This window comes from Rhodamnia argentea, chromosome 11, assembly GCF_020921035.1.
Source record: "Rhodamnia argentea isolate NSW1041297 chromosome 11, ASM2092103v1, whole genome shotgun sequence".
Classification (NCBI taxonomy): domain Eukaryota; kingdom Viridiplantae; phylum Streptophyta; class Magnoliopsida; order Myrtales; family Myrtaceae; genus Rhodamnia; species Rhodamnia argentea.
In genome coordinates, this window is record NC_063160.1 from 22,973,095 (window position 1) to 22,991,915 (window position 18,821).

Genomic DNA, 18,821 nt, shown 5'->3' on the forward strand with positions numbered 1-18,821 from the left:
TCACCACTTTTTAAGTTGTTTTGATCTTCTTCTTCTTCTTCTTTTTTTCGTGTTTTGCTTTTCTCCCCGTTTGGGAGCTTTTCTCTTCCGATTTAGCCTAGATCTTGAAACTTTAACCTCTCATTTCGGAAAATGTTTATCCTGATTTAGTTTAGATTTGAGGCTTTTATGTTTTGGGATTTCGCTCTCCTCGATTTTCGTTGGTGAACAAGTTTAGTTTCGAAGGAAATCATAGTAGCTTCGAGAAGGTTTCGCTCGTGTCAAATCTATACTCGTTTAACCTTTTACTCTGCTTGGTGTTGGTATTGGGAACGCCAAACCTAACCTCGTATCGCCGAAAGACAAAGTTGCAGCAACGGATAGAATTCTCGGTGTGTGTTCTTTGCTGAAGACGGATTCGATGATCGATTACCGATTGTGATCCGAAAAATTTGTAGATGAGCTCTTTGAGCAAGTAATCCGTAATTTTGTTCTGATAATTTCTCTTGCTATCCGGAGCTTGTTTTACTTTGAAGTTGTTTGGGATGTATTTTGGTTTGCGGTTAAACTGCGATATTTCTCACTTGTATCTGGAAGAAGTGAACAAAATGAAATGTTGCTTTTGTAAAAAAAAAATATATATATATATATAGGGTGTGTTTGTATTAAGGAAATTTTTTTTTGGAAATTCGTTTCCCGAATTTTCACCAGTTTGGTTCGCCGAAAATGACTAATCAACCAAAAACATTTTACGGTCAACAAAAATATTCATACTTGAAATCAGGAAAGTAAATTCCCCAATACGAAGAGGTGAAAACACTTTTCGAAAGTACTCCTCTCTAATTTTTTTATATTTCTTTATTTTTTATTATGATATTTTAATATTTAATTATATTTTCTTTTCTTTTTTATTTTTTTATTTTACTTTATGACGGCCAGTGACCATCCATAGGCATGGGCAGGTGAGCTCAAGCTCAAGCCTCGCATACCCATGCCTGTGACGAGCTCAAACTTGCCCGTCAAGATAGAAGAAAAAATATAAAAATAAAAATAAATAAATAAAATAGAAAAAATTATAAATTTATTTAATTTTTTTTTAAATTGACATAAAGTCATAAGATTGAAATCAACATTTTCGGTGGTCACATATTACCAAACAGAGGAAAACTAATCCTTTTTTAAGGAAAATGATTCCTCGAAAAGTATTTTCCTTTTAACGTGAAGATTTTCATGAAACGAATGCATCCTAAAAGAAATAGGAAAGGGAGTCTCTAAGGACCCAATGCCCGAGTCTTTGGAGACCTGGCCCGAGACCTTGGTGACCATGTCCGAGTCCTCGGCGATCATGTCCGGTACCCAGCTCTTGCATCCAAGTCGCTGTAGCTAGGGCCTAGATCCATCAAGGCCGAACCCGATTCCTCCGTGGCCGGACTCGGGGTCGACAAAGTACAAGTCCAAGTCCCTGGTGGCTGTGCCCGGCTCCCACGCTCATGTCACAACTTCCGAGCTCGGGGTCCATTGAGGTCGGGCTCTGGTTGTTAGTGTCCGTATTTGGGTTCCTAGTGGCTGGGCCGTGAAAAACAACACCTAACGATTGGGATCCCCGAAGAGGCCGAGGCCTAATCCTTGACGCTCCAGCCGGGCCCAAGTATCGCAAGGCTGGGTCCGAGACCTCAGCACCAGATTGCGGGTTCTATAAGAGTACAAATATGTCTTGATACAAATGTAACTATTTTACTATATTAAAATCGATACAATTTCATATTTTTAAATTTGCCACATAACATGTGTAGTCCTCTTATTACGAATTGTGCACGTCACTTTAGGAAAATAATAGTAAGTTTACTTTGCAAATGACCAAAAAATAATCTTGCCTTTATTTTCAATTACAATGAAACACCGGGGAAAATTATCATTCTCCTTGCAAAATAACTAATGTGTTAAATTTTTTGTGAAATAAACAAGTAATCGAATGATTAATCAGAGCTCTCTCGACATAATTTCCTTTTGCTCTCATTTTTTCGGATGTAATATTAGTTTAATGCAAATACAAATTTATAAACGGAGATCAAGAAAAAAACATCTAAGAAGGATGGTACACTATGATCTCTTTCCCGATTCCGTCAAAGCTAACTTTTTTTTCCTAAAAGCAATCAATTGTATAGCTTAAAATAATTAATAAATAAAAAATTATAACAATTTATATCTGAATATTTTCGTGAACAATTAAAACATTTTTCGTTCAGTCATTTTTGTAAACCATACAAGCAATTATTTTTTTAAAAATTATTTTTCAAATCATCCAATTTTAAAAACAAATGGGGCCGAAGACAGTAACATTTTTCATCTTTTTTGAGCCAGATTAAGACAGAACAATTAGACACTGCAATTTCGTTTAATCTGATACAAGCACCATCACAGAAGAAAAAAGCCCACTCTCATACAACAGATTCCATTACAAGAGCGCAAGCTGCTGAACCAACAGAAGACAAAAAAGAAAAGAAAAAAAAAAAAAAACACACCCCATCCATCAAAAGCAAAGCCTCCTCATATTTCACATCCACATCCTAAAATCGATTTAATCAAACTATAAATGCTACGAATGCCGATTCTCCTCATTCTTCGTGTTGTTGCTGCTGGTCGCCCGATTCGATTCTCCAACTCTGGCCGACAAAGCAAGAATCTCGGGCGACATGTCCCAGCTTCCGCTCTTCCTTCCCCAACTGGACCTCCTGGGATGAATCCCCGCGCGCTCTCCCGTGTCCTCCACATTGGCCCTTATTTCAGGAGACATTTCGCCTAATTCCCCATCCTTAATGTTCAGGCGGTCGGTACTGTTGAGCTGTCCTTCACCAAGGTCTAGACCAGAATTCATATCTCCCCACACTGCTTTCCTGCCCATTTCAATGTCCTCAGCCGGTTTTCCCATATTTGGACTCATGAATCCCCCACCAACTGATCGTGTTGGTAACGCAGGTTCTCTAGGTACCTTTGCCCTAAAATTGTTCTTGGATGGAGGGATGCTGGTGAAGAATATCTCCTTGAAATTCTCCACCACTCCTCTGTTGTAGGGGTTGGCTCGCCTCTCATACCTATACCGGAAGTTCTCATATGTGGTCTGCAAGATAGCGAATAAAATGGGATATTCTGTCAAAAGAAAATCTAAGTTGACGTGAAATGACCATTTGCAAATGTGGATAGAAAGTCCGACCTGATTTGTACTGATGAGATATAAATGGAAAGCAGTGAGGCCGCCAACAAACCACATCGAAATGAAAGTGTAGACTATTAACACAATCGAGGCGGGTGTCTTGATCATTGCTTTCCAGATGATTGTCTCCTCCGATCCCATGATTCTCCTGATGTAGACCCAGCAGAACGCAAAGACATATATACAAAGGAGAGTCGTCGAGAACACAAACATGAAGAAGAACCGATAATTTCGCTGCAAGAGATAATTGAGACCCAAGGTCAAAACAATTGAACAAGCTCCGGTTAATGCAGGAAAGCTTGAATAATTTCAGGCCATGCAAATTAAAGAACCAAAAAGAAAATGTAACACTCCTTGTTCCCCCTTTGTTCCCATATATCCAGTGATTTAACCTAAAATTCTTTGTGACAAGCTGCAGTACATTACATTGATATATGAAAATATTGTTAACAAACACAGGCATGCAATGATTGCTATGAGACCAATTAATAAGACCATCCAACATTCTACATACACCCCGTGCATTATATTTGGGAATAGTGAAATACAAGTTTTGGCACAATAGGACTTTAACCAAGTCAATGCAACTATAAATCCTCATCAGAAGAATATCCACTTCAACCATTAAGATATACTGTGAATAAGCATAAAAAGGGCAGACAAAAATAAGGATAGGGCGGATCACTCATGAGAAAATGTACCACTTACATGACCAATGCACTGCCCAACCCATGGGCAATGGTGATCAAAACGTTCCACGCAGTTATTGCAGATAGAACAATGTGAACAACGAGGAGGCCTATAAAGCATGCAGGTGTCACAATATTTAATCTTCACAGTCATTCCGTTGACGTCAACTTCCTTAATACGAGGCAAGCGTAACTGCGGGGTTTGGCCAGCTCCAGTATCTGTACTTCCATCAAAGCCTTCCGGCTCTGGAGGGTGTGCATTACGCGGAATTATACCAGGATCCCTTCCAGAAGTTAGCAGGAGGAGAATTAAGTCCTGATATTCAAGCATCTCTATCAGTGAGGTCGGATAATGATTGTTGATAATTGTATCAAGAAAGAAGCCATGGTAGAGGTTGCTTCAGTTTAACCAGCAGGAAAACACATCTAAGCAAGCTACCATAGTACATAAGAGCATATAATATCTCATTTATCTTTTAAGAAACTAGTAAAATGGCACAATTGGTTTTACTAATAACTTTGTTATCCTAGAAGCTAACATTTGCAAATTTCGAGGAAAGATTCGCCCCGTCGATTAGGCCTAGATCCTATCAACAATTGGATTTCATAAGAATTGCAGCATTCCTAACAAGAAAGCCAGTTCCATATATGACTGTATAGTCCTAGAAAAAGACTTCTAGTGATACAAGAAATTCAACCAAATGACCTAAAGCTATCAGCTTCTCATAACCAGTCCTCCTTTTGTAAAGTTGGATCACCATTTGAGTCTGATCACTCCAAAACAGGCTGCAATGAGAATCTTTGGTAAGGAAATTGTGGAGGCCTCCTAGCAAAAGCATCAAGGAAGCTTGCAAGAACCAGCTTTCGGCTATTCAAATTATAGTCCAAGCCAACAGCAGTTATTCAAAGCGGGAAGGCTACAAGAAAAGTGACATCGAAATCCAACCATTCAGTAGCACCCACAGCATAGGTGAATTAACAAGACGTGTTGACTTTAGAAGCATCGATCTGAATGGAAAGGAAACTAGTTACATTCCTTTTCAACCTAAGCAGATCAATTTACAAGCACTATTGGACTCATTCTTTTGTATCAACATTCAACTATTCAGTAGCACCCACGGAATAGATAAATTAACATCAAGTGTTGACTTGATAAGCATTTTCCAAATGATAAGAGAGCAAGTTAGATTCGTTTAACCCTAAGCGGATCAACGTAAAAGCACTAATATAATTATTCATATTTATTCATTTATACCGAACTTGGCATCTATGGATGGTCACCCCAAAAATCAGAAATAGAATAATCCTTGTAAACAATACCAAAAAATGCCATGAGAATTTCAAGAATGTCCAACATAAAATAACTATGTACACATTAAAGAGAGAGTCACTTACATAAACTGTAAATACAACCACAACTACCATTATTGATATACCATAATGATCAGGAAAATCATCCATCAATTTCCTTGCTACAAAGATGCAGAAAACTGCAACGGGAGCGACTATGAGAAATATGGTAAGGCCAAGCGACCTTACATCTGGACCAAATATAAGCCTTCCTTGAAGGAAAAATATCTGGAAGAGAGAGAAATAAATGAGATCAGAGAATAAACATGTTATCACATCATAATTGTTATCTCATCATCTTGCATGTAACTGAAAGGAAGACGTGATCTTTAAATGATACTATCACAGCCTGGATATTGCCATATCGGGTTGTACAACGATGATGCCCGTCACAGGAAAAAACTCCCTCCAACCTAACCAGAGTAACACGGAATAGGAATACTGCTAGCTTTATTACATAAGCTGAAAAACTATTCAATAGCTTGACTAAATTCTCCTATGATAGTGAGTATCTGATCAGTACATTTACCAACCCTGTCTTCTCATGCCAATCATTACTTGAAGCAAATAAATCTCAAGTATGAATGCTTAAGCATCTTTACCAGCAATTAGCAACATATAAAAACCACAAATTTTAGGTGGTGTGTGCACAGCACACCATTCCCCGGAGTAGTAAACACCAAAATGCGATGAAAAAACATCCTTTGTATTGGCAAATCAATGTGAAGTATTCACATTAATTCACCGGTACCACGAACTCGTCAACTGTACAGGTATTTATCAATCCAGGCACGGTGCACAAAGGCACTCCAGTTGTCCCCACAGGACCAACCCCAACAAAAAGGAAAGCTTAATGCGGACTGTCCAACATACAGTCTGGCTGAAAAAAAGAATCCAAACACAGACTTAACTTCCAACCTATTCGGATGATCAGAAAAGGCATAAAAAAGCGTGAGCTTCTCTCAATTGAGTTTCCAGCACAACAATTGCCAAATACTGCAGCAGTATAGCTTAAGCAGATCGTATGCAACGACCTCTCCAAAGTCCCCAGTAGAAGGAAAACCAAGTACTAACAAGCACTCAAAATACCTCAAATAGACCAGAGGCACGACACCCAGGATCTCCAGGAGAGAAATCTTCATACAACACAACCCCAACATCTTCAAAAAGACTATGCACAAGCTCCGCAGTCAAAAAGAAATGTAACGACTCCGCATGCGCGCAGTTTCATCAAACCACATCCAATCATTCGCACTCAAATTCTATAGACATGACATTCAGAACAATCACCTGCACGCGGAGCACTACACAAGCCAAAAAGGAGAAACCAAAAAGAAAGAAAAAAAAAAATACCCCCACGGTTCTGAAGCTTACATTACTGCCCTTCCAGTTCTGGTAGACTCGCAAATCGTCGGATCCGCTTACGGGATTCGGTTTCTGAGGTGGATGCACCGTATACATCTCTCTCTCTCTCTCCCCACTGAAAATGGTCAACAGAATTCCAACCAGCGACAGATTCTAAGAGGCCGGGGCTAATAGCTTAAAGAAGCTGCCAAAATTAGGGTTCCGGCCGGTCCATCGGCGGTCAGATCCCGGCGAGAGGGCGTGATCGGCGGCCGGTGCGATTCGCTGGTGTTCTTTCTTTCCTTTTTTTTTTAATTTGTTTGTGGGGAGGAGGGGGGGGGGACGAGAGGAGGGTTTGGTTTTGGTTTAACAGGGATTTTCTGAATAACGGTGAGAGGGGGCGTGTTCGCTTTACAGGATGGGATGGGCACGTGGCGCGACGTGAGTGGGCGGTGATGGCGAAGGCCAGTGGAGGTGGGTGGACCTACTTGCTTTCTGCTAGTGTCTCTCTCTCTCTCTCTCTCTCTCTGTTATTTATTTATTTTTTAATTAAACAAAATTGATAATAATGCAAGTGAAAATGAAACCCCACTGCGACTGTCTGGATCGGGCATCGATTCGCTGCTTCGCGGTTCTCGATGGACCTGTTTCCCTTTTTGGCATAATTACATCGATGCCCTTTTCTTCTTGCCCCACCAACTTTTTCCTTTTTTTTTTTTTGGTCGAAAAGCATTTCTAATCTAGCAGATAGAAATTGCATTTCTTTAATTCAGCAGTAATACTTCCGCCAATTTATAATTAGATTTTGATAAGAGTGCCCGACTGCTCATAATATTATTAATTGAAGTTAACTTGTAATGATAGTTCAAGTAAAACGTTTCTCGTATAATATATTTAACAAAACACGAGATGTAATTATTGATTGAATCTGAAAATATCGTTATCCTGTTTCGATTGCCTCAAATAAAGAATCTCCAGTTTTTTTTTTCGGGAGTGTCCGTTGTTTAGATTCCCGCGCTGTGCGATTTCTTGAAATTACCCTTTTTTAGCGCGGAAGCGCCGCGTTTTGTCGTTTCTTAATTTGTCGCTGCGAAACCGTCGTGGCCGGTGAAAACCGATCGAGTGCTGATAAATTAGTTTGAATGTACTTGGTCATTGTCGAAGCACCGGAAAACGTTAAATTCTTGTCAATAGATGAAATTAACTTACGGCGGGAAGGAAGCACATATGGCCACCGAAGGCGATGGTTCGTTTGACTATTTTGCTCAGGGCGCATTCACGTTTTGTCTTGTTTTATTTTTAAAATCTTAGGACCGTCGGATTTATGTGGAATGTTTGATAAGTCATTTTCTTATTCCTGTTTTGCCCATTAAGATTGTAATAATAATTGGAATGACATTATTGAGACTTTGACACTTTGAAAAAGTTAAGAGTTGACGTGCGGTTGGCTACCGCAAATTGATACGCAATAAGGCGATGGATGGAGACCATTGCCGGTGCGGATTTGCGGCTTGGGGCGCCGACAAGGCAGAGATGCTAGTACTTTATGGCAAAAACTAGATCCTATAATGTTCTCTATTTTAATGCCTACCTATCAAATTAAATACGGTTCGAGCATAATTATTGCCGAGGTGATCGGTTTTAAAGTAAATCAAGAACCGGAAAGTAATGTTGGATCGATGGGTTCGGTCTAGTTTATGGGTCAACCCGGGGCCGGTTTTTTTGGTTTCATTTATTCAGAAGAATTATTTTGACAGTTTAAGCATCATATATCTTCAAGGTCAGGTATAATTTGCAAAAGAAACTCGGAAAAATTAGACAAATAGTCCTTGCACTTTGGCTCAATGTATAATGTGGTCCATGAACTTTTAATTTGATTAGTATGGTTCCTCAAGTTTGGCCTAATGTGCAATGTGGTTCTTGAACTTTTAATTTTTTTGATGTGATCCTCAATATCTTGGAACATGTTCAACTTAGTCTCTGAACTATATGAAATGTTCAAAGTCATCCCCGAACTTTAATTAATTGAATTACTACATTGAATATCTTCCTATAATTCAATGATTAAGTTGAACATGTTTCAAAAGTCTAGGGACCATATTGGTCAAATTAATAGTTTAGAGATCTTATTGCACGGTGGCCTTAAGTTCGGGGATTATATTAGTCAAATTAAAAGTTTAAAGACTAAATTGCGCATTAGATCAAAGTTCATGGACCATTCGTGTCATTATCCCAAAGAAACTGGTAGAGATGGTTGATCTAAAAACGCAAGCATGAAGATCCTCATTGACAAAGATAAAATGATAATTTACCTAAACTCGAAAGGCACTGCCATCACATAAAATTTAAAAAAATGGAATTAGATTGATATATAGCTCACCTGAGCAGATTGAGCATTCGCTATGCACATTCATTAAAACAATATTAGAACTCACTTATCTCAAATCCAATAAATCTAATTCCATATATAATCAAAGTGAATTATATCACTTTAACCTGATTATGTACATATGAGAAATACTTATTTTTATACACAAATACCAAATAATCATCAATGATCAAATTCATTGATCAATTCTCATCAAATCACATGTAAACAGTTTATTTCATTGACCAATATATTGCTCAATATGCAATCATGGTTAGAGCATAACGAATGGTGACAAGGTGACCAAGATTTCCCTAATGAGAGCTCCACTGTTATCGAGTTAGTGGCTCATCTTATGAGGATATTCTCAAATTAGTATGAATACGTAGAAATCTCCAACCAGATTCATAGCCATAATAAGCATCGAACCACCACCATCCAATAATCCACGAACAAAATTCATAATACATTTCACAACCCATTTCATAAATCAGTACACACACAATACCTACCGCAAAACAAATCTCAAATCATTCATAGGTACCAAAACTAGTATATGCCCCATCTAGATTTTATGCAATAAATATGCTCTTAATAACTCATAGTAGTCATATTTATGAGTTTACAAATTCAAAGAAAGAAAGAATCACCACCACTTGATAAAGCCTAGACCAAACCACGAGGTTATCTCAAGCTTCTAAATTTGCAACCTATCAAATAAACCAGAAACGTTATCAAAATTAGGTAAAAAAAATGCTATATCAACTACGAATTGACTAAGCCAAGTTTGTTTGCTGACAAAATGACTTCTACGCGCTACCAAAACTCTCATCCGAAGCGGATAATCAAAGTTATATGTAATGCGGAGCTCGAGCGAGAAACTTAAAAAATTCGTTTCTGTCAAACCGTACCTTGAAACCAATTTATGTCAAACCCACAACTCCGCATAATTCCACGGTTTAATTACTCCCATATCGGACTTCACTACTCAAAATTTACATAACTTCGAATTTTCGCCCTAACTTCGAAGATTAGTTTGATTGACTGCGCAAAGGGCTTGAATCCTTTCCAAACTTGCAAAGTAAAGTTAATCTAGCATATCGAGTGTCTATTTTCTTTCGTCCGCTCTTCCTTTCCTTTTCTTTGTTTCGTTGGACGAACTCTCTCCCTTTCTTTTACGCTGGATTTTGCCCTTTTTAATAAAGTTTTTGCTGTTGACCTTTTGGGCTAGTCAACATCGTTTCTATTCTGACAAAAAAAAAAAAACGTTTTTATTATATTATACCCTCCTTTAAAAAAACTATCCTCTAAATTTGACCTTACCTGAATTATCAAATAAATGAGGGTACTTTTAGTCTTACTTTCTTCTCGAGCTCTCAAGCGGCCTCTTTCTCAGTGTAGTTTCCCATTGGATCCTTATATAAGTAATAGCCTAGCATCGCAATATTTCATCATTTCTATTGACGATGCGAATAGGTTTAACCTCGTAAGTTAAGTTTTTCCTTAAACTCGAAGGTGTAAAATCTAGTATATGTTTAGAATTTGGCATATATTTCTATTAGTGTTAATAGCATGTAAAACCCCAAACAGATACATTTGAAATAAATTTACCCCATATTATTTTTTTTTATCACGAAAATCCTAAACCGGCACATACGTGATAAATTTGCACAAACTAATTTTTTTTTACTACCAAAAACCTAAACTAACACACCCATGACAAATTCAATCCTTGTTAGTTTACATTAAATTTGGTTATTATCACGAAAAACTCCAAACTAGTGCACCCCTAACAAACGGAGGGTAAAAGCCTCAAAATGGTATATCGTTCAATTTTCACGTGTCACTCGACTCGGTAATTTGACGGTCGGAAGCTAAAGGAGAATTCATTACAAGTTTGCAAGTTTAGAATTCTTGGTGGTCAAAAAATTAGTTTGGGATAGATTTACGACAAGCGTAACAATTTGAGTTTTTTCGTAGTGTTAACCCTTTATGTTATAAGGATACATGGAACACATTATTTACCTTTGAGAATGCCGGTGGCAAAGCTAGTTTATAAATAACTTCGCCAACCTGACCTAAGATAAAGAATGGTCTAATGTATCTTTGATTCAACTCCACAAGTGTGCTAAATCTCATAACACCTTTAATAAGAGAAATTTTGAGGAACACATGATCTCCCACGCAGTAGAAGGCCATTGACGCAATAAATCACACACAAAAAGTGACATATAATGCAAACTAGAGAAAAAAAAAAAAACTATGTTGGTTCAGTTGATTCGATTCTCGTTTGGTTTCATGCAAATGGAATTGAACCAGTTATTACTAGTTTCAATTTTGTGGAATTGAGAATTGAGCCTGTTTCCGCGGGAATTACCTATAACTAACCGGTTCGATCCGATTCCCAAGTTGACCCGAGATCGATGATCACTTGTAATTATTGTGTAAGAATAATACTACGTTAAAAAACCAGAGTCACTGTGAAGAGAGCTAGTCCTCAAGGATTTCACGAGAAGAGGATGTTTCTATTATATTATACCCTCCTTAAAAGAAAAAACATCCCCTAAATTTGAACTTATCTCAACTATCAAATAAATGAGAGTACTTTCATCTTATTTTCTTCTCGAGCTCTCAAATGGCCTCTTTCGCAGTGTAGTTTCCCATTGGATCCTTATATAAGTAATAGCCCGGCATCACATTACTTGATCATTTTTGTCGATGATGCGATTAGATTTAACCTCATAAGTCAAGTTTTCCCTTAAAATCAAAAGTGTAAAATCTAGTATATGTTTAGGATTTGGCATATATTTCTATTAGGGTTAATAGCATGCAGAACCCCAAACTAATATACTTGAGATAAATTTATCCAAAACTAATTTTTTGACCATGAAAATCCTAAACTTGCACACACGTGATAATTTACACAAAACTATTTTTTTTACTACCAAAAACCCTAAACTGGTACATCCATAACAAATTCAACCTCTGTTAGTTTTAATTCAATTTGGTTATTACCATGAAAAACTCCAAACTGGTGTATCCGCAACAAACGAAGGGTAAAAACCTCAAAATAATAGCGTGTAACTCAACTCAGTAATTTGATGGTAAAATTAAACGAAAGTTAAAGGAGGGTAAATTTATCACAAGTGTATAAGTTTAGAATTCTTTGTTGTTAAAAAATTAATTTGGGATAAATTTGTGACAAGTATAACAATTTGGGATTTTTCATGATGTTAACCATTTATGTTATAAGGACACATGAAACACATTTTTTACATTTACGCCCATGGTAAAGCTAGTTCATAAGCAACTTTGCCAACCTGTCCTAAGATAAAGAATGGTCTAACGTATCTTCGATTCAACTCCACACGTGTGCCAAATCATATACCTTTAATAAGAGAAATTTTGAGGAACACAAGGCCACCGATGCGATAAATCGTACACAAAAAATGAAGTATAATGCAAACTAGAGAAAAAAAGAACTATGTTGGTTCCGTCGATTCGGTTCTCTTTTGGTCTCATGCAAAAGGAACCGACCCGATAATTGTCAATTTCAATTTTGTGGAACCGAGAACTGAGCCTGTTCCCACGAGAATTACCTATAACTAGCCGGTTCGATCCGATTCCTAAGTTGATTCGGGACCGATGCTCACCTGTAATTATCGTGTAAGAATAATATTACGTAAAAAACCAGAGTCAATGTTAAGAGGGCTAGTCCTCATGGATTTCACGAGAAGAGGGTAAAATTTCATGACAAGCAAAGACTAGACGGGTGTCGACGCATATGCCGTGAAAGCACAACATACAGCTGCCATGCAATGCGGAAAGGGATCGTCTTAATTGCAGGTAAATAATTTCTTCGCAGTGATCTGAGTTGCTATATGCTTTTAGCCTTTTACAGTTCCGAGCTCTATACGCTTGAGAGAGAAGCCTGTAACGCAATTCGACTTAGCCATCTTTAGAGGACACGATGTTGCACTTGAAAAAGTTCCCGGGCACGATTGTCGTGCCCGACGGAGATTCAACTTAGCCGGATCTTCACTCATAATTCTGCTCAGCCTCGCTTTTGGGAAAGGACTTGTCCCCAAAGGGAATCAATGATTGCTAAAGGCGATGTCGGGTTTCGCACGTGACAAAAGCATGCGGGGAGCGTGCAAACGGGCCACCGCCCATAAAGCCCATTTGCAGATAAAATATTATTCGAAGCGAAGAGATTGGGGGCACAGAAGAAAAACATCATGACGCCCTCCTCCTTTGGATTCACATGACCTGTCGTAGGATGGAACGAATGAGTCGATCACGGTGCACTGTACCCGCGATGGAAAGGGTGAAAAAAAGACATTATTAAAACACATACTTCTGACTTTGGAATTTGATGGGTTTGTTTGGTGGGGGCCTCAGATTGTCGTTCGCGCGAATGCTTTTTGCGACACAGATACCTCATCCTATGCATAATGCCATCACGGTGCCTCTCCTCAACTCAAGCCACTAGTTCTGAGATCGTCATAATGGGGCCCACTGAAGAAACAGACACACTTTTGATGAACCTGCGATTCGTTGTCTTAGCCATGTCGCGTGGGAGAACAAGTCCCCTGCGCCATGAAAATGACGAAGAAACGGCTGGATTTGGATTTGATGCGGGATTGAGATTTATGGACTCGAATGGTTATTAACCTTCTGGTATGTCCGGTCCCATGTTCGATGTCCCGCATGATGTTCTGCGAAACCCATGCTGTCCGGCACAGTTCCTCATAGGCTCATCCCTGATTCATTTGCCAACTAATCAAAGGCACAAAATACATGATGGGTCTTTGCTTAACCGGCACTCACATTCTTCAAAAGGCCCTTTTCCTCTTTGTCGAGCTCACACGAGCACGACCGCTTCTATGATTATACCTTCTCAAGAAGCGCCTCTGAGTTTACGTTCAATCTCAAAACTCTGCGAGGGGTTTGGCTATACGGTAGTGACAGGTCGGACTCACAAGGAACTGTCCACGAGCATTTCCAGCATTCTCCTTCAAATGGCGAAGCCCGACCTCCGCCAGCCAATCAACATGGCAACAAAGCTCTAGATGCAATGGCCATCACACCATAGTTCGAACAATAAATCCAGTAAGTTTGAGCAGAAAGCACTTTCATTTCCTTTCCTCAAAATCATGCATGAAGATTTTGGAAATTAGAGGACCACTTCGACGACATAGTCCAACATCAAGTGATTGCATTTGCCAATGTAATCTGAGAATACTCTCCCATTTTATTGCGTCAGTCTTGTGATACAAAATACAGGTCACGAGGAGTTACATGATATTAATTGCTATGTTTACTCATATAGTAAGGTGGGGGAAATTTTTTTTGGGATGCCATCATCTTGACATGTAATGACTCTATTTCGTTTCAGGATCAATCTGCTTCGAAAAGCATGCCCGTGGAAGGGCAAGTTGGAACTCTCTGATTACGCTTTGAGTACTGAGACCGTTTTTACGGTCTCTTTCCTGGACTTACAGAAAGAGAGGAGATGATTCTCGTCACTTGTGCCGGAACCCGAGAGTTTAATGCCGTAGGCTGCCAGCCTACGGATATCCCGGGGAATGGGGGATTGCCAAAGACCGTCCCACCAAGCCGGCGGAAGAAGCGGCGTAAAAGCACACTGATGGGGCTGCCCACGGCAACTCAATGGGCCAGCAAATCTATTCCAGACGTGTCCCCACCCGACCTGGTTTCCCAAGCCTCCAGACAACAAGTTACTCTGGAAACTACTAAGAAATGAAAAATCTGAGCTGACAGAATCGTCACCTGGAAAAATTAATGGGTATCAAAGAATGTCATGGGCACTTCAGCGTCAAATTGAACATGCTAGAAACTGAAGTCAGAAAATGGAGTACCCAGATTGTTTGCAGCAGCCAAGGCTGCAACTAACTGAGCATAGGTGGTTCCAATGCGCCGGTGAGCTCCGGAAACAACAGCATGTTTCGCACGTGATGCTAGAAAGAAATCCACAAATGCAACCCATCGGGGTGTTGGTCCCCAATCCCTAGTTCTGAAGTCTAGATTATGCAACTTAGCATCGGCAATAGATAAATTTCCCTTAAAATGCTTAAAGTCGAAACCAAAAACCTGGTAAGACAACTCAAAGAAATCAGGAACAACATACTCAAAACAGTTTGTCTATGCTGACTTAAAAGAATATAGAGATATCCGTCATTTCTGACAAAAAAATAATCATAGAGAAGAAAAAGTTCAGCAAGACAACTTTCAGTATGTAAATATGCATTCTATATCTGTCCAATATTCAAAATAGCTAAACCAAATCCAGACACACAATGAGTTAAGTCGCAGCCCAGATACAACAGAGATCCTATCCTCTTCATTATATCAGCGGGTAGACACCGTATGCAGGAAAAAATGATAACGGGCTTCTCGTTAAAGTAAGTTTTTTGCTTACTAACTGCGCGAAAGAACAAATTGCCATGTGAGGAATTGAAATGCCTTAAGTCATGTCACTGGCTTATAGAGCTTATTACCTCTGCAAACTCACTAATATTTTGAGTGATGCCCCTGATGAAAGAGGGCGTATCAGATACTACGACCACCCTGGGTTTTGACAATTGCAGGTTGCTTATGACCTTTCTTACGCAGCGTAATGCTGCCTGTGCTGCTCTCAGAGATCTGAAAAATGCCAAAACAAAGGTGCTAAAATGAGTAACTATGTAGTCCTCCCTCTCTGTGCCTATGCCTTTCAACTAATATTACTTCTGGGACCCTTCTAATTTCTAGTACGCTTAATTTCATACTCATGGACAAGCATGTATGTTCATAATTCAGTAAGTGGACCCTATAAAAGGGTTATTTCTCTAAAACTACTTTTCCAATCTCCTTAGTAGATGCACCTGGAATATTCTGAATCTATCAAATAAAATATTTCCTACAGAATCTTCAACCTGTGCTTGCACGAAGCAACACAAAAGAATTTCAAAATAAGAATGTTCAGTATGTTTTACAGGGTGAAGTTGTGAATTAGAAAATATTGTAACCACTAAAGTGGATTCATGGTCTCAGTTCCAAATCGAGGAGACATTTGTCATTACGCTGATATGCTGTTCATTTCCCATTCCATTTTCTTGAACAATCTAACTATAACAAATCTATTTGGGGACATATGTCATTACGCACATATCCTGTTCCTACCGCATTCCATTTTCTTGAACAATCTAACTATAACAAATCATTACTCTTTCTGCATGAGATGAGAACTCTTTTACGGAACAATACCTGTTCATTAGCATTCGCATATGCAGTGTAATATCAGGATCCTGCCTGCCCTGAAGAACCCAACTGACTGCTTCCTTTACGTCACTTGAAGGAGATATTAAAAATCTCATCAGTTCCCCATATACATTTGGCCTAGAATCAAAGGTTTCCGGGGATCCATATAACTCAGTAGCTGCAGTCCTCATCTCAGAGTGTATATTTTTCAAGAAGAATTGAGCTGCCACAGCATCAGTAGTGTTCTGAAACCTGTGAAAAATGGCGCACTGATATAACAATACAAAAAGCATCGTAATTCTCCTTTTTCAGCTCATAAAGAAGCGTAAAATGGAAATCTGTAGCATTGCTCCCCATACCATATGATGGGTTGGTTCCATTTAATCCAGTTGCTACAGAGGACATTTGTATGGGCAGGCTTCTGAAAATCATCAATCCTCATATTCAGCTGCCTTTTATACTTCTGGATGCAACCATTTCGTCTCCAAAGATGCTTGACTTCTCTTAAAGTGAAGGAGACGTTTGAATAAGAGATGTAATCTCCGAAAGGAAATTTATCCCTGAAATTAAAGCAGAAGGCAAGAAGTAACGGATTTAAACGTGTTGTCCAGCACAACTCTTGGTAATTTTGGGGACAACCCATGCCATAAAATGTGAAGTCCCTCCCCAAAAACAATCAGGAAACAAAACCCCATAATCCCAGAGACATAAAATGCCTTAATAGTTATTAGGAGCTTTAGCATTCTTTGCATCATATTAGGGAGGTAAACAACTCCAACCAAGAGGGCAAATGTCTCTACTTTCTGAGCTCCCGTAAGCAAAATGTGTAATATACGAATGCAGTATAAAATGTAATGCAAAATGATTTGGTACAATTGAGCAGGCCAAAGATAAACAAAAGGGATAGACTTATAGATATAAAGCAGAAAGGATTAAGAAAGAACCAATATGCCTGGTTTGCCCAATAATCAGTGACCGGTTCAACATTATGCTCAATGCTGCAGCTGTCAAGACCTTATACATTTCATTACCAAAGCCTGCCTCTGATGCTTTTCCCATCACAAAACCATGTCTACAAAACTGATCTGGAGGGAGATCCCTGACTCTGGCAGCACCTAAAATGACCAGAATGGAAGATTCTCAGTCCAATAATTGTATTGGAAGTAATATTCAGGAATGTAATGGTTTGTTAACCTCTACTACAAACTATCTGAATCAATACCCGCATTAAGGGAAAGCAAACTGCATTGAATGACGGAGAGATCGACTATTTGGCCATATGCATCCATAAAACTATACCAACATGAAAAAGGCAGAGGAAGTACTAAGACTGCACAATAAGGTGAAGCATCAACAAGATTTGGGCCGAGCGGAAGGTTCATAACGTCCACAGTTCTGACATTTCATTTTTACTTTACTTCAAGGGGAAGCAACCAAATCAACTGTATAATCCATAGTGACAACAGCAAAACATTGCTCTCAGTAGATGATTATGACAGGACTCACGATCAACACGATTCCGACAGTCCAATTTATAAATTGTACATAACGAAACAGACACCGCTTGTCCCAATCACATCAAGACGCTTAACTAGCTAACATCCAACGCTCTGCATCGTATTATTTGAACTCAACGGATAAAACAAAACTTAGATTCATCACTCGAGACCTACTGGAGCTAAAACCCGAGAAGAATTTAACAGAAGAAGCGAAGCAGAGAAACCGATATTTCACCATATCTAGAGAAGTGAGCTTGTAATAATCTCCTGACTCTGAGGCTTTCCTTCACGAAACCTCCCCTGAAAGCCTCCCCCATTTCCTCCACCGTTGCGCACGTCTTCGCTTTCTCCTTCATCCCTCTCTCGCCATCAATCTCCGCGCCGGCAGCGCCGGTCCCGTCGCCGGTGCTGGAACGGAGCCTCACCGGCACGTCCCTGTCCGAAGAAGGATCGACCGACCTCGCGCTAAGCAACAACAGGCCGAGACCCGTGCACATTGAACACACCAGAAGGACGCATCGGATGGATGCTCGTCTTCTCTTGGATCCACCTTGCCTCATTGTCGATGGTACTTTGTGATCCGATGCTTGGGCACCGAGTGAAGCTTACGACATCGGATCTGGAGCTGAAAAGCCTGCGCGTGATCAGCGCGACGAGCTCCGGAGTGGCCGTCCAGAAATGAGCGTTGTTGAGCAAGGCGCTTGCGAAGAGGCTAACGTCGTGCGTGAGATCAGAGGCGGAGATTTGGTTTCGAGGACGATGTAGATATTGTCGGCAAAGACGGTGTTCTTACAGCTACAACAGAAGAGGAAAAAAAAAAGGAAAAGGAAAAAGAAATAGGAATATGCGTGCAAAAACGCAACGAGGTTGTTTCTCTATAATTATGTTCTGTCTGATTAATCCTAATTAATCGTAATTAGCTCAGTCTTTGTCGTTGTCTTGTCTTGCAAATTCTGAATCACGTTCGCTTTTCCGCGTCTCAACTCCGATGGTCGTGAACGTGTAATAGTTTTATTTATTTTTTAAGGGAAATTTGTCAAAAATTTTCTAAACTTATTGCATCACCGCCAATTCAATCCTATATCTTTTATTGATGTCAATTTAGTTTTACACCTTTT

The 18,821-nt window shown here is 39.3% G+C and overlaps 2 protein-coding genes across 2 annotated transcripts; both read right to left on the reverse strand.

Moving 5' to 3' along the window:
- Nucleotides 1-2,308: 2,308 nt before the first annotated feature.
- Nucleotides 2,309-6,946, reverse strand: LOC115731314 (probable protein S-acyltransferase 7). Its single transcript, XM_030661969.2, has 5 exons — nt 6,604-6,946; nt 5,275-5,457; nt 3,899-4,195; nt 3,191-3,424; nt 2,309-3,097 (listed from the first exon to the last, which is right to left on the reverse strand). The coding sequence occupies exons 1-5, from the start codon at nt 6,688-6,690 to the stop codon at nt 2,576-2,578; spliced, it is 1,323 nt and encodes a 440-aa protein (XP_030517829.1). The 5' UTR covers nt 6,691-6,946; the 3' UTR covers nt 2,309-2,575.
- A 7,226-nt stretch (nt 6,947-14,172) lies between these two features.
- Nucleotides 14,173-18,482, reverse strand: LOC115729378. Its single transcript, XM_030659940.2, has 7 exons — nt 17,939-18,482; nt 17,157-17,319; nt 16,564-16,764; nt 16,211-16,456; nt 15,463-15,607; nt 14,824-15,055; nt 14,173-14,734 (listed from the first exon to the last, which is right to left on the reverse strand). Exons 1-7 carry the CDS (start codon nt 18,261-18,263, stop codon nt 14,394-14,396), a joined length of 1,653 nt encoding a protein of 550 aa, XP_030515800.1. The 5' UTR covers nt 18,264-18,482; the 3' UTR covers nt 14,173-14,393.
- Nucleotides 18,483-18,821: the final 339 nt, after the last annotated feature.

Bases quoted from the DNA above. Each gene is read 5' to 3' on its own strand.
- LOC115729378 (XM_030659940.2), bottom strand. From the start codon at position 18,263: ATGAGGCAAGGTGGATCCAAGAGAAGACGAGCATCCATCCGATGCGTC. The intron at 15,056-15,462 runs GTAATAAGCTCT...TTGTCTTACCAG, and splicing joins ATATTAGTGAGTTTGCAGAG to GTTTTTGGTTTCGACTTTAA. The intron at 14,735-14,823 runs GTACTCCATTTT...TAATTTTTCCAG, and splicing joins GGCTGCTGCAAACAATCTGG to GTGACGATTCTGTCAGCTCA.
- LOC115731314 (XM_030661969.2), bottom strand. From the start codon at position 6,690: ATGTATACGGTGCATCCACCTCAGAAACCGAATCCCGTAAGCGGATCC. The intron at 5,458-6,603 runs GTAAGCTTCAGA...TCTCTCTTCCAG, and splicing joins AGAACTGGAAGGGCAGTAAT to ATATTTTTCCTTCAAGGAAG. The intron at 3,098-3,190 runs GTCGGACTTTCT...GCTATCTTGCAG, and splicing joins ATCTCATCAGTACAAATCAG to ACCACATATGAGAACTTCCG.